The sequence below is a fragment of the Anomaloglossus baeobatrachus genome, chromosome 5 (assembly GCF_048569485.1).
Source record: "Anomaloglossus baeobatrachus isolate aAnoBae1 chromosome 5, aAnoBae1.hap1, whole genome shotgun sequence".
Taxonomy (NCBI): domain Eukaryota; kingdom Metazoa; phylum Chordata; class Amphibia; order Anura; family Aromobatidae; genus Anomaloglossus; species Anomaloglossus baeobatrachus.
In genome coordinates, this window is record NC_134357.1 from 269,341,895 (window position 1) to 269,354,277 (window position 12,383).

The 12,383-nt window shown below is 46.9% G+C and overlaps 1 protein-coding gene across 1 annotated transcript in view; it reads right to left on the bottom strand.

Annotated features, from left to right (window-relative positions):
• Positions 1-11,052, bottom strand: part of LOC142309958 (proteoglycan 3-like) — a 53,777-nt gene extending 42,725 nt beyond the window's left edge. The window contains exon 1 of the mRNA XM_075347430.1: positions 10,960-11,052. Within this exon, the coding sequence (XP_075203545.1) occupies positions 10,960-11,014 (55 nt within the window). The 5' untranslated portion in view covers positions 11,015-11,052. The remainder of the gene's footprint in view (positions 1-10,959) is intronic.
• Positions 11,053-12,383: the final 1,331 nt, after the last annotated feature.

The following is a 12,383-nucleotide window of genomic DNA, read 5'->3' on the forward strand; positions in this document are numbered from 1 at the left end:
GACTGGAATCGTCATGCTGATAATGGCATTGTCAGCGCTAAACATATTCGTCGCCATGTCGAAACTGTGCAGAAGGGTGCATAGGTCCTTGATCTGAGACCACTCCATCAGGGTGATCTGACCCACCTCTGCATCTCGTTGGCCCAGGCTATACGTCATGACGTATTGCACCAGGGCTCTGCGGTGCTGCCACAGTCGCTGTAACATGTGGAGAGTTGAATTCCAGCGTGTCGCCACATCGCATTTCAGGCGATGAACCGGCAGGCCGAAAGACTTCTGGAGCGATGCAAGTCGCTCAGCTGCGGCGCTTGAACGGCGGAAGTGAGCAGACAGTTTTCGTGCCCTGTTCAGAAGGCCATCTAGGCCGGGATAGTGTGTTAAAAATTGCTGGACGACAAGGTTCAACACGTGAGCCATACAAGGTACGTGTGTCACCTTGCCCAGGCGAAGGGCCGCACCCAGGTTTGCAGCATTGTCGCACACGGCCTTACCAGGCTGCAGTTTGAGTGGAGACAACCATTTGTCAGGGCCAGGTGGACGGGCAGACCCAGGAGGTGGATCCACTGGGCCGAACTCCTAGATGGTGGTAAGGGGTCCGGTAGCTGGAGCACTATAGGCAGCAGAACAGTCCGTGCACAGGAGTATAACGGAGAAGTCCCTGGGACTACGGAGTCACTGGTGGTAGTCCGGGTGACGCAGCTCAGGTTCGGAAGCCGAGAAGATGTCAGGCGGGGTCCGGAACCTTTGGAGCGAGATGACAGGTCACCGCAGGGATCCGAGATGGTACGGACTGTCAGGATGGCAGATGGACTGCGTTTGGGATTCGGTCTGGACCGGATGGCGAGGCAGGCACGGCTCTACAAGAGAGATAGGTGAGTATATACACATATACACCAGGAGACCTGACTCCTAGCTTAAGAAACACGAAGATCAGGCCCCGCCCCCTTGGACATAAACCCCCTTTATACCCTGTACCTGTTTTGCATCATTTCCTGTTAATGGACGCTGGCCCTTTAAGAAAGGGTCAATGACCGCGCGCGCGCCCTAATGCGCATGCGCGCTGCCCGAGTGCCAGAAGCCAGAGCAGGAAGCTGCGAGGAGGAAGCAGCAGGGCCAGGATGGGGCTGTGAAGCCGACGGACGCCGGGTGCGGGGACCAGGACGCTGGGGACGCGCTGGCAAGGGGTGCTGGAGAGCGGGGAGCGGCGGTGACCGGACCAAGGAACCGGGAAGCGAGACGGAGGACCCGGGGAGCGTGACAGGTGAGCCGGAGGGCAGCACAGGGGACCCGGGGAGCGTGACACCATTTATTAAACTCGGACCGCAGAGCTGACCACAACTCCTCAGCTGTGTGTCTCTTATTCCCAAGACATGTCAAGCTAAAGACCGCCTGATGCCGTTGCGCTCTGCTGCCAGCATAGTAATGAGGGGTGCGTGATTCCTTCTGCGCAGTGAGAACGCTGGTGGCCTGACCAGGCAGGCTTGGGGCGGAGGTGGAGGACCCAGATGAGGTGGAGGATGCAGAAGCAGTGGCGGAACTTGGACAGACAGAGGATTGACACACAAGTCGTGGGGACGGCAAGACTTGTGCAGCAGACCCTTCACCATCTATCACCATAGTTACCCAGTGCCCAGTCAGCGACATGTAACGTCCCTGTCCATGCTTACTGGTCCAAGTATCGGTGGTGAAATGCACCCGTTCACACACAGAGTTTCTCAAGGAAGCGGTGATGTTGTGTGCGACATGCTGGTGTAGCGCGGGCACACCTTTCTTAGAGAAGTAGTGGCGACTAGGCATCTGGTACTGGGGCACAGCGACAGACATAAGGTCTCTAAAATCCTGTGTGTCCACTAGGCGGAAAGGCAGCATTTCGGTAGCCAACAGCTTACAGAGGGATAGAGTCAACCTCTTAGCTTTGTCATGGGTCGCAGGAAGTGGCCTTTTATTTGACCACATCTGAGGGACAGAGATCTGGCTGCTGTGTGTAGACGGTGTTAAGTAGGGTGTCCCTGGAAAAATGCAGGTTTGTGAGGAAAGTGCAGGCGGAGACATGATGTTGCCTTCATCCAACGTTGGTGCTATCGATGTCTGAGAGAGCTGTACACACTCACTTGTTTCCCCTTCCAAACCAACTGACGACCTACCAAGAAAACTGCCTGTTGCGGTTACAGTGGTGGAAGTTGTGCGTGGAAAAACAGGTGTGACAGCTGTCCCCACAGTCCTAGAAGATGAAGAGCGCGCGGATGCACTGGAAGGGGCAGGCCGTGGATGGTTCGCTCCGCTAGGCCGCATTGCAGCACAGTGAGCTTCCCACCGGGACTTATGATATTTATTCATGTGACGATTCATGGAAGAAGTTGTCAAACTGCTGAGGTTTTGACCTCTACTAAGAGAACCATGACAAAGTTTACAGATCACATAATTTGGGCGATCTTTTTCTATGTCAAAAAGGACCAGGCTAGGCAAGGCTTAGAGGCCATGCGACCTGTTGATCCACCCCGAATAATGCTCAGAGGCAGAGTGGTGGCTGAGGATGCAGTTGTAGACGTGCTACCAGTGCTCCGACTCTGTCCAGGAAGGCGCAAGGTAACTTCGTCGTCGGTTGCATCCTCCTCCACCGCCTCTGTTGACCTCCTCGAGTGCCTGACTGGGGGTTGACAGTAGGTGGGATCTAGAACTTCATCATCAATTGTTGTGTTTGCACTCCCCTCCCCCTCAGACCGAGCCTCTTCTTGCCCTGACCGAATATTTAAGTTGTCATCCCAATCGGGTATCTGCGTCTCATCTTCATCAGTATGTTCCTCATTGTCTATAACCACAGGTGTTACAGTTTGTGACAAAGGGTCAACATTATGCTCAGAAACTTGGTCCTCACGGCCTGAATCAGAGTCACAAAGGTTCTGGGCATCACTGCAGACCATTTCCTGTTCTGTACTCACTGTAGCTTGGGAGCAGACCTCTGATTCCCAGGCTATAGTGTGACTGAACAGCTCTGCAGACTCAGCCATCTCAGTTCCACCATACTGTGCAGGGCTGATGGAGACTTCAGAGCTGGGAGAAAGCAAGTTTGATTGGGATGACAACTCAGAGGACTGGTGTTTTTTGGATGCGGTACTTGAAGTGGCTGAGAGGGCACTAGTTGGACCACTTGAGATCCATTCAAGCATTTTCCTTTTTTGCCCATCATCTACCTTTCTTCCTGTTGTTCGTGTCCGTAAAAAAGGGAGCACATCGGATTGTCCACGGTAAGTAGTAGACATCTTACTTTTGCTGGTAGATGGTCTATCTTCAGCAGATGATAATGGAGCTTTGCCACCTTCCCCACAGACAAAACCTTTTTTGCCTTTTCCACCACGCCTCTTCCCCTTTCCACCAGCATCTGTCATTTTGCCACTCATGTTGATTGCGACAAGATTGTGGACTGAAAATGTGGTAGTAAAAATTGAGAGGTGGTGAAGATTGCAGTGGTGGTCTAGCTTTATTAACAGCAGAATAATAAAGAATAAATATCCCTGACAATGCAACTACGGCCCTTAAACTGGCAGCATAAATTGCTAGTATAATGGCTTAGTTATGAGTTGGAGTGTGCAATGCAGGCAGATGCGCTCTGCAAATGTCTTTGCACTAGTGGGACTATAGCAAAGTCCAATAGCCACAGATAGGATGCCACTAGGTACACTGAGTGTTTGCTAGTATAATGGCTTAGTTATGAGTTGGAGTGTGCAATGCAGGCAGATGCGCTCTGCAAATGTCTTTGCACTAGTGGGACTATAGCAAAGTCCAATAGCCACAGATAGGATGCCACTAGGTACACTGAGTGTTTGCTAGTATAATGGCTTAGTTATATGAGTTGGAGTGTGCAACGCAGGCAGATGCGCTCTGCAAATGTCTTTGCACTAGTGGGACTATAGCAAAGTCCAATAGCCACAGATAGGATGCCACTAGGTACACTGAGTGTTTGCTAGTATAATGGCTTAGTTATATGAGTTGGAGTGTGCAACGCAGGCAGATGCGCTCTGCAAATGTCTTTGCACTAGTGGGACTATAGCAAAGTCCAATAGCCACAGATAGGATGCCACTAGGTACACTGAGTGTTTGCTAGTATAATGGCTTAGTTATGAGTTGGAGTGTGCAATGCAGGCAGATGCGCTCTGCAAATGTCTTTGCACTAGTGGGACTATAGCAAAGTCCAATAGCCACAGATAGGATGCCACTAGGTACACTGAGTGTTTGCTAGTATAATGGCTTAGTTATATGAGTTGGAGTGTGCAACGCAGGCAGATGCGCTCTGCAAATGTCTTTGCACTAGTGGGACTATAGCAAAGTCCAATAGCCACAGATAGGATGCCACTAGGTACACTGAGTGTTTGCTAGTATAATGGCTTAGTTATGAGTTGGAGTGTGCAATGCAGGCAGATGCGCTCTGCAAATGTCTTTGCACTAGTGGGACTATAGCAAAGTCCAATAGCCACAGATAGGATGCCACTAGGTACACTGAGTGTTTGCTAGTATAATGGCTTAGTTATATGAGTTGGAGTGTGCAACGCAGGCAGATGCGCTCTGCAAATGTCTTTGCACTAGTGGGACTATAGCAAAGTCCAATAGCCACGTATAGGATGCCACTAGGTACACTGAGTGTTTGCTAGTATAATGGCTTAGTTATATGAGTTGGAGTGTGCAACGCAGGCAGATGCGCTCTGCAAATCTCTTTGCACTAGTGGGACTATAGCAAAGTCCAATAGCCACAGATAGGATGCCACTAGGTACACTGAGTGTTTGCTAGTATAATGGCTTAGTTATGAGTTGGAGTGTGCAACGCAGGCAGATGCGCTCTGCAAATGTCTTTGCACTAGTGGGACTATAGCAAAGTCCAATAGCCACAGATAGGATGCCACTAGGTACACTGAGTGTTTGCTAGTATAATGGCTTAGTTATGAGTTGGAGTGTGCAATGCAGGCAGATGCGCTCTGCAAATGTCTTTGCACTAGTGGGACTATAGCAAAGTCCAATAGCCACGTATAGGATGCCACTAGGTACACTGAGTGTTTGCTAGTATAATGGCTTAGTTATAATGAGTTGGAGTGTGCAATGCAGGCAGAGGTGCTGCAAATGTCTTTGCACTAGTGGGACTATAGCAAAGTCCAATAGCCACAGATAGGATGCCACTAGGTACACTGAGTGTTTGCTAGTATAATGGCTTAGTTATATGAGTTGGAGTGTGCAACGCAGGCAGATGCGCTCTGCAAATGTCTTTGCACTAGTGGGACTATAGCAAAGTCCAATAGCCACAGATAGGATGCCACTAGGTACACTGAGTGTTTGCTAGTATAATGGCTTAGTTATATGAGTTGGAGTGTGCAACGCAGGCAGATGCGCTCTGCAAATGTCTTTGCACTAGTGGGACTATAGCAAAGTCCAATAGCCACAGATAGGATGCCACTAGGTACACTGAGTGTTTGCTAGTATAATGGCTTAGTTATGAGTTGGAGTGTGCAATGCAGGCAGATGCGCTCTGCAAATGTCTTTGCACTAGTGGGACTATAGCAAAGTCCAATAGCCACAGATAGGATGCCACTAGGTACACTGAGTGTTTGCTAGTATAATGGCTTAGTTATATGAGTTGGAGTGTGCAACGCAGGCAGATGCGCTCTGCAAATGTCTTTGCACTAGTGGGACTATAGCAAAGTCCAATAGCCACAGATAGGATGCCACTAGGTACACTGAGTGTTTGCTAGTATAATGGCTTAGTTATATGAGTTGGAGTGTGCAATGCAGCCAGATGCGCTCTGCAAATGTCTTTGCACTAGTGGGACTATAGCAAAGTCCAATAGCCACAGATAGGATGCCACTAGGTACACTGAGTGTTTGCTAGTATAATGGCTTAGTTATAATGAGTTGGAGTGTGCAATGCAGGCAGATGCGCTCTGCAAATGTCTTTGCACTAGTGGGACTATAGCAAAGTCCAATAGCCACAGATAGGATGCCACTAGGTACACTGAGTGTTTGCTAGTATAATGGCTTAGTTATATGAGTTGGAGTGTGCAACGCAGGCAGATGCGCTCTGCAAATGTCTTTGCACTAGTGGGACTATAGCAAAGTCCAATAGCCACAGATAGGATGCCACTAGGTACACTGAGTGTTTGCTAGTATAATGGCTTAGTTATAATGAGTTGGAGTGTGCAATGCAGGCAGATGCGCTCTGCAAATGTCTTTGCACTAGTGGGACTATAGCAAAGTCCAATAGCCACAGATAGGATGCCACTAGGTACACTGAGTGTTTGCTAGTATAATGGCTTAGTTATATGAGTTGGAGTGTGCAACGCAGGCAGATGCGCTCTGCAAATGTCTTTGCACTAGTGGGACTATAGCAAAGTCCAATAGCCACAGATAGGATGCCACTAGGTACACTGAGTGTTTGCTAGTATAATGGCTTAGTTATATGAGTTGGAGTGTGCAACGCAGGCAGATGCGCTCTGCAAATGTCTTTGAACTAGTGGGACTATAGCAAAGTCCAATAGCCACAGATAGGATGCCACTAGGTACACTGAGTGTTTGCTAGTATAATGGCTTAGTTATATGAGTTGGAGTGTGCAACGCAGGCAGATGCGCTCTGCAAATGTCTTTGCACTAGTGGGACTATAGCAAAGTCCAATAGCCACAGATAGGATGCCACTAGGTACACTGAGTGTTTGCTAGTATAATGGCTTAGTTATATGAGTTGGAGTGTGCAACGCAGGCAGATGCGCTCTGCAAATGTCTTTGCACTAGTGGGACTATAGCAAAGTCCAATAGCCACGTATAGGATGCCACTAGGTACACTGAGTGTTTGCTAGTATAATGGCTTAGTTATATGAGTTGGAGTGTGCAACGCAGGCAGATGCGCTCTGCAAATGTCTTTGCACTAGTGTGACTATAGCAAAGTCCAATAGCCACAGATAGGATGCCACTAGGTACACTGAGTGTTTGCTAGTATAATGGCTTAGTTATATGAGTTGGAGTGTGCAACGCAGGCAGATGCGCTCTGCAAATGTCTTTGAACTAGTGTGACTATAGCAAAGTCCAATAGCCACAGATAGGATGCCACTAGGTACACTGAGTGTTTGCTAGTATAATGGCTTAGTTATATGAGTTGGAGTGTGCAACGCAGGCAGATGCGCTCTGCAAATGTCTTTGCACTAGTGGGACTATAGCAAAGTCCAATAGCCACAGATAGGATGCCACTAGGTACACTGAGTGTTTGCTAGTATAATGGCTTAGTTATGAGTTGGAGTGTGCAATGCAGGCAGATGCGCTCTGCAAATGTCTTTGCACTAGTGGGACTATAGCAAAGTCCAATAGCCACGTATAGGATGCCACTAGGTACACTGAGTGTTTGCTAGTATAATGGCTTAGTTATATGAGTTGGAGTGTGCAACGCAGGCAGATGCGCTCTCCAAATGTCTTTGCACTAGTGGGACTATAGCAAAGTCCAATAGCCACAGATAGGATGCCACTAGGTACACTGAGTGTTTGCTAGTATAATGGCTTAGTTATGAGTTGGAGTGTGCAATGCAGGCAGATGCGCTCTGCAAATGTCTTTGCACTAGTGGGACTATAGCAAAGTCCAATAGCCACGTATAAGATGCCACTAGGTACACTGAGTGTTTGCTAGTATAATGGCTTAGTTATATGAGTTGGAGTGTGCAACGCAGCCAGATGCGCTCTGCAAATATCTTTGCACTAGTGTGACTATAGCAAAGTCCAATAGCCACAGATAGGATGCCACTAGGTACACTGAGTGTTTGCTAGTATAATGGCTTAGTTATGAGTTGGAGTGTGCAATGCAGGCAGATGCGCTCTGCAAATGTCTTTGCACTAGTGGGACTATAGCAAAGTCCAATAGCCACAGATAGGATGCCACTAGGTACACTGAGTGTTTGCTAGTATAATGGCTTAGTTATATGAGTTGGAGTGTGCAACGCAGGCAGAGGTGCTGCAAATGTCTTGGCACTAGTGGGACTATAGCAAAGTCCAATAGCCACGTATAGGATGCCACTAGGTACACTGAGTGTTTGCTAGTATAATGGCTTAGTTATAATGAGTTGGAGTGTGCAATGCAGGCAGATGCGCTCTGCAAATGTCTTTGCACTAGTGGGACTATAGCAAAGTCCAATAGCCACAGATAGGATGCCACTAGGTACACTGAGTGTTTGCTAGTATAATGGCTTAGTTATGAGTTGGAGTGTGCAATGCAGGCAGATGCGCTCTGCAAATGTCTTTGCACTAGTGGGACTATAGCAAAGTCCAATAGCCACAGATAGGATGCCACTAGGTACACTGAGTGTTTGCTAGTATAATGGCTTAGTTATATGAGTTGGAGTGTGCAACGCAGGCAGATGCGCTCTGCAAATGTCTTTGCACTAGTGGGACTATAGCAAAGTCCAATAGCCACAGATAGGATGCCACTAGGTACACTGAGTGTTTGCTAGTATAATGGCTTAGTTATGAGTTGGAGTGTGCAATGCAGGCAGATGCGCTCTGCAAATGTCTTTGCACTAGTGGGACTATAGCAAAGTCCAATAGCCACGTATAGGATGCCACTAGGTACACTGAGTGTTTGCTAGTATAATGGCTTAGTTATATGAGTTAGAGTGTGCAACGCAGGCAGATGCGCTCTGCAAATGTCTTTGCACTAGTGGGACTATAGCAAAGTCCAATAGCCACAGATAGGATGCCACTAGGTACACTGAGTGTTTGCTAGTATAATGGCTTAGTTATATGAGTTGGATTGTGCAATGCAGGCAGATGCGCTCTGCAAATGTCTTTGAACTAGTGTGACTATAGCAAAGTCCAATAGCCACAGATAGGATGCCACTAGGTACACTGAGTGTTTGCTAGTATAATGGCTTAGTTATATGAGTTGGAGTGTGCAACGCAGGCAGATGCGCTCTGCAAATGTCTTTGCACTAGTGGGACTATAGCAAAGTCCAATAGCCACGTATAGGATGCCACTAGGTACACTGAGTGTTTGCTAGTATAATGACTTAGTTATAATGAGTTGGAGTATGCAGAGGACACGAGGGTACAGTACCAGGATTTTGGGGCTCTGGGTAGAGGAATGGAAGCCTGCCTTTCTATCCCTCCTAATAGGGAAATGCAGGGAGGAAATCCCTGACCTTGGCTACACAGACGCTGGCGCTGTTTTCAGGACCTGTCACCTTAACTCTGACCCTGCCGGTTTGAGCCCTTAAAAGGACTGCTATAAAGTGCTCTCCCTAAGCTGTCTAACGCTGTGTATGCAGCGCATACAGCTGTATCGGCTATAGGACTCAGGAGGACGGAGCTGCGACAGTGATGTCTGACACCAAAGACGCAGAAGGCAGATAATGGCGTCCTGGAAGAAAATGTCCGGTTTTATAATGCAGGGACATGTGACATGGACATCCTATCACACATGCCGTTGCTTCTCTGGCTCAAAGTCCACTTAGGTGTGTGTGTGTCTGGGATTGGCTGACATGCTGGCCCGCCCCACAAGACGCGCGCGCTTAGGGAAGGAAGACAAGAAAAAAAAAAAAAAAATGGCGATCGCCATTATAGAAACAGCAGTGATCTGAAGGCGCTGTTCACGCACACTATACACTGAAATGTCATAATAGTGTGAGTCACAGAGTGACTTACACTATTACAGCAGAAACCAAGCTAGGATTTAGCTGGTTTTTTGCTGCTAGAACCGTTCTCGAACGTTTCTAGAACTATCGAGCTTTTGCAAAAAGCTCGAGTTCTAGTTCGATCTAGAACATGCCCCAAAATCACTCGAGCCTAGAACTGGAGAACCACGAACCACGAACCGCGCTCAACTCTAGTAGAGACATGGTGGCTCCCATGCGGCGGTGTACACCGTGCCTGTCATCCCACGCTGACATTCACTCCACTAATGTGCAACTGAGGAAGGTCCATATAGGACCGAAAACGTTCTTTTTGCACATTGAATAAAATACACGTTTTCGGGAGTGCCTTGTTTAATTATTATAACGTATGGCCTTGGAACCTGAAGTTCACCCCGACGTCCACAAATATCTGCACGGAGGAAGTGCCATTTATTTCTTTCTATGTACGCAGAGACGGGCAGTGGAGGAGATGGGAGAAAGTGCTCCCTCCCTCTTCTCCGCAGCTGTGAATCGATCACAAGATTGTATCACAGTCGCATGATGGTCGCAGCAGAGGGTCATTAGCATATTGCTTCCAATGCTTTCGCATCGGAAGCTGTGCACAAGTGGAAAGATACCTTAAGCAGGAGACACATATAAAACTAGAGCATATGCAATGGTGACTAAATAGCTAAAAAAATGCGAGGTCCACTATCATATGTAAAATGTAAAATTAGCTAGGCTCGTTTGAACCATTTTCGGCCTAAATAACTTTAGTTAGTTGTCCAAAAATAATTAATAATTATCTTAAATTATCACCAGTTTTTGCCAAGTAATATGAGAGCAGCATAATGTAGAGATAGAGACCTTGATTTCAGTGATGTGTTGCTTCACTGCTTGATGTAGTTTTGATAAAATCAATATTTTATCAGTAAGAGATTATCACTTTATCAATAAGAGATTATCACTAGAAGACTAGTCAACTAGCTGCCACGTAGTCCTCCTTATTCATGAATTCTTTAGAACCACACCCCCACCACTGATTAGCAGCTTTCTGCCTATGCACAGAATATACAGAAAGCTGGCAATCAGTGGTGTGGGTGGGGTTATACAGAGCTCAGCATTCAGAGAACTGATAGATCTGCAGCAGATGAAACAGTGATTTTGTCATAACTACAGAGAGAAGCCCAGAAAGTGATACATTGCTGGAATCAGGGTCCCTAATCCTACATGTCAAGTACATTTACTATATCAGTAGTAACAACCATAATACCGGCCAAGACAATTGATTTGAAAATGTATCAGCATCAGTGTGAAATGATTGTTAACTCACCAGATTCTTGAGCACAGGCCGTCCCCACCAAAAGCAGCAGTAGAAGCTTCCACATGTTTTCTAGATGTCTTCTCACAAGTCTGAGGATCTACAGGTTTGTTCTTCTGTTTAGGTCTTCTATTTTATAAATGGAATTCAGGAACTTGAAAGCCAAGGTCCATTTCTCCATGAAGCTGATAAGAAATGGTGCAAAAATCAGATAAAGCCATGATTGCATCATTGTAAATGTCCAAATAGCCATGTAAAGTCAAACTTCCTAAAATTTGGTATATTTAGATTGTTTTAAGTAAAGTTTGTTTAGTGAATTTACAATTAGTCTAAAACACTTGCTACGTCTGATTATCTAAATAGCATATTTAAGAGGGAAATCACAAAAAAAAGAATTAGGCTTTGTGCGCACGCTGCGTTTTTTTGACGCTGCGTTTTTGTGCATTTGTGCATAAAAACGCACAAAAACGCACCCGCGTCGAAAAAACGCATGCGTTTTTACCGCGATTTGGTGCGTTTTTGGCTGCGTTTTGCTGCGTTTTTGATCTCTGCGTTTTGCTGCGTTTTTCCAATGCATTGCATGGGCGGAAAACACAGAAAAACGCAGGAAAGAATTGACATGTCCATTTTTTTTTAAGCTCAAAAACGCAGCTTAAAAAAAAAGTTGTGTGCGGACAGCAAAAATGAAAACTCATAGACTTTGCTGGGGAAGCAAAGTCATGCAGTTTTGAGGCCAAAAACGCACCCGAAAAATGCGTAAAAACGCCGCGAAAAACGCACTGTGCGCACATAGCCTTAAACTTACAAAAAAAGACCAAATCAATTTTTCTGTATTGAGAAGATACACAGGACGTAGGATCAGGACTTGAAGGATGGCAACACTTAAGTTCGATAAATGTGCAGAAGCTCGACAGTATGACAAGACTATAACACTAATTTTTGAAAGAGGTTGGGATCTAATCTCCAGAACGTCCTTGTATCAAGAGATTTACTCTATGTAAATGAGCTGTAATCTAGTTGGACCCAGAGAAGGTGAATACTCAGGGGCAAGGAGCCAATGGCAGTAGACTACGTGGTCACTATAGAGCCCATGAGTTGAGGAGGCCCAGCACTAACATTGGCACCGGGCCCCCTCGACTCACAGGCCCCATAGCGGATGCCAATTCAGTTGAAAGCAATGGTGAAAGAGGGAGCGATCCACTGGTACTCCCTCCTCCAACATTTTCATTTGCTGTCTGATATCTCATTGCAGAGGAGCACTGATGTCGCAAAAAGTGTGCCCACTGTGCCGAGATAAGCAGAGCTCCAGACCTTTCACCACAGAGACCAGAGCAGCAGGGGAAAGACGGGAGGTGTATATATATTGTGAGGTAGCGTGGTCGGCTGCGCAGCAGAAGACACGGGATCCAGGCACCAAGGGTCACAGCACACGGTTT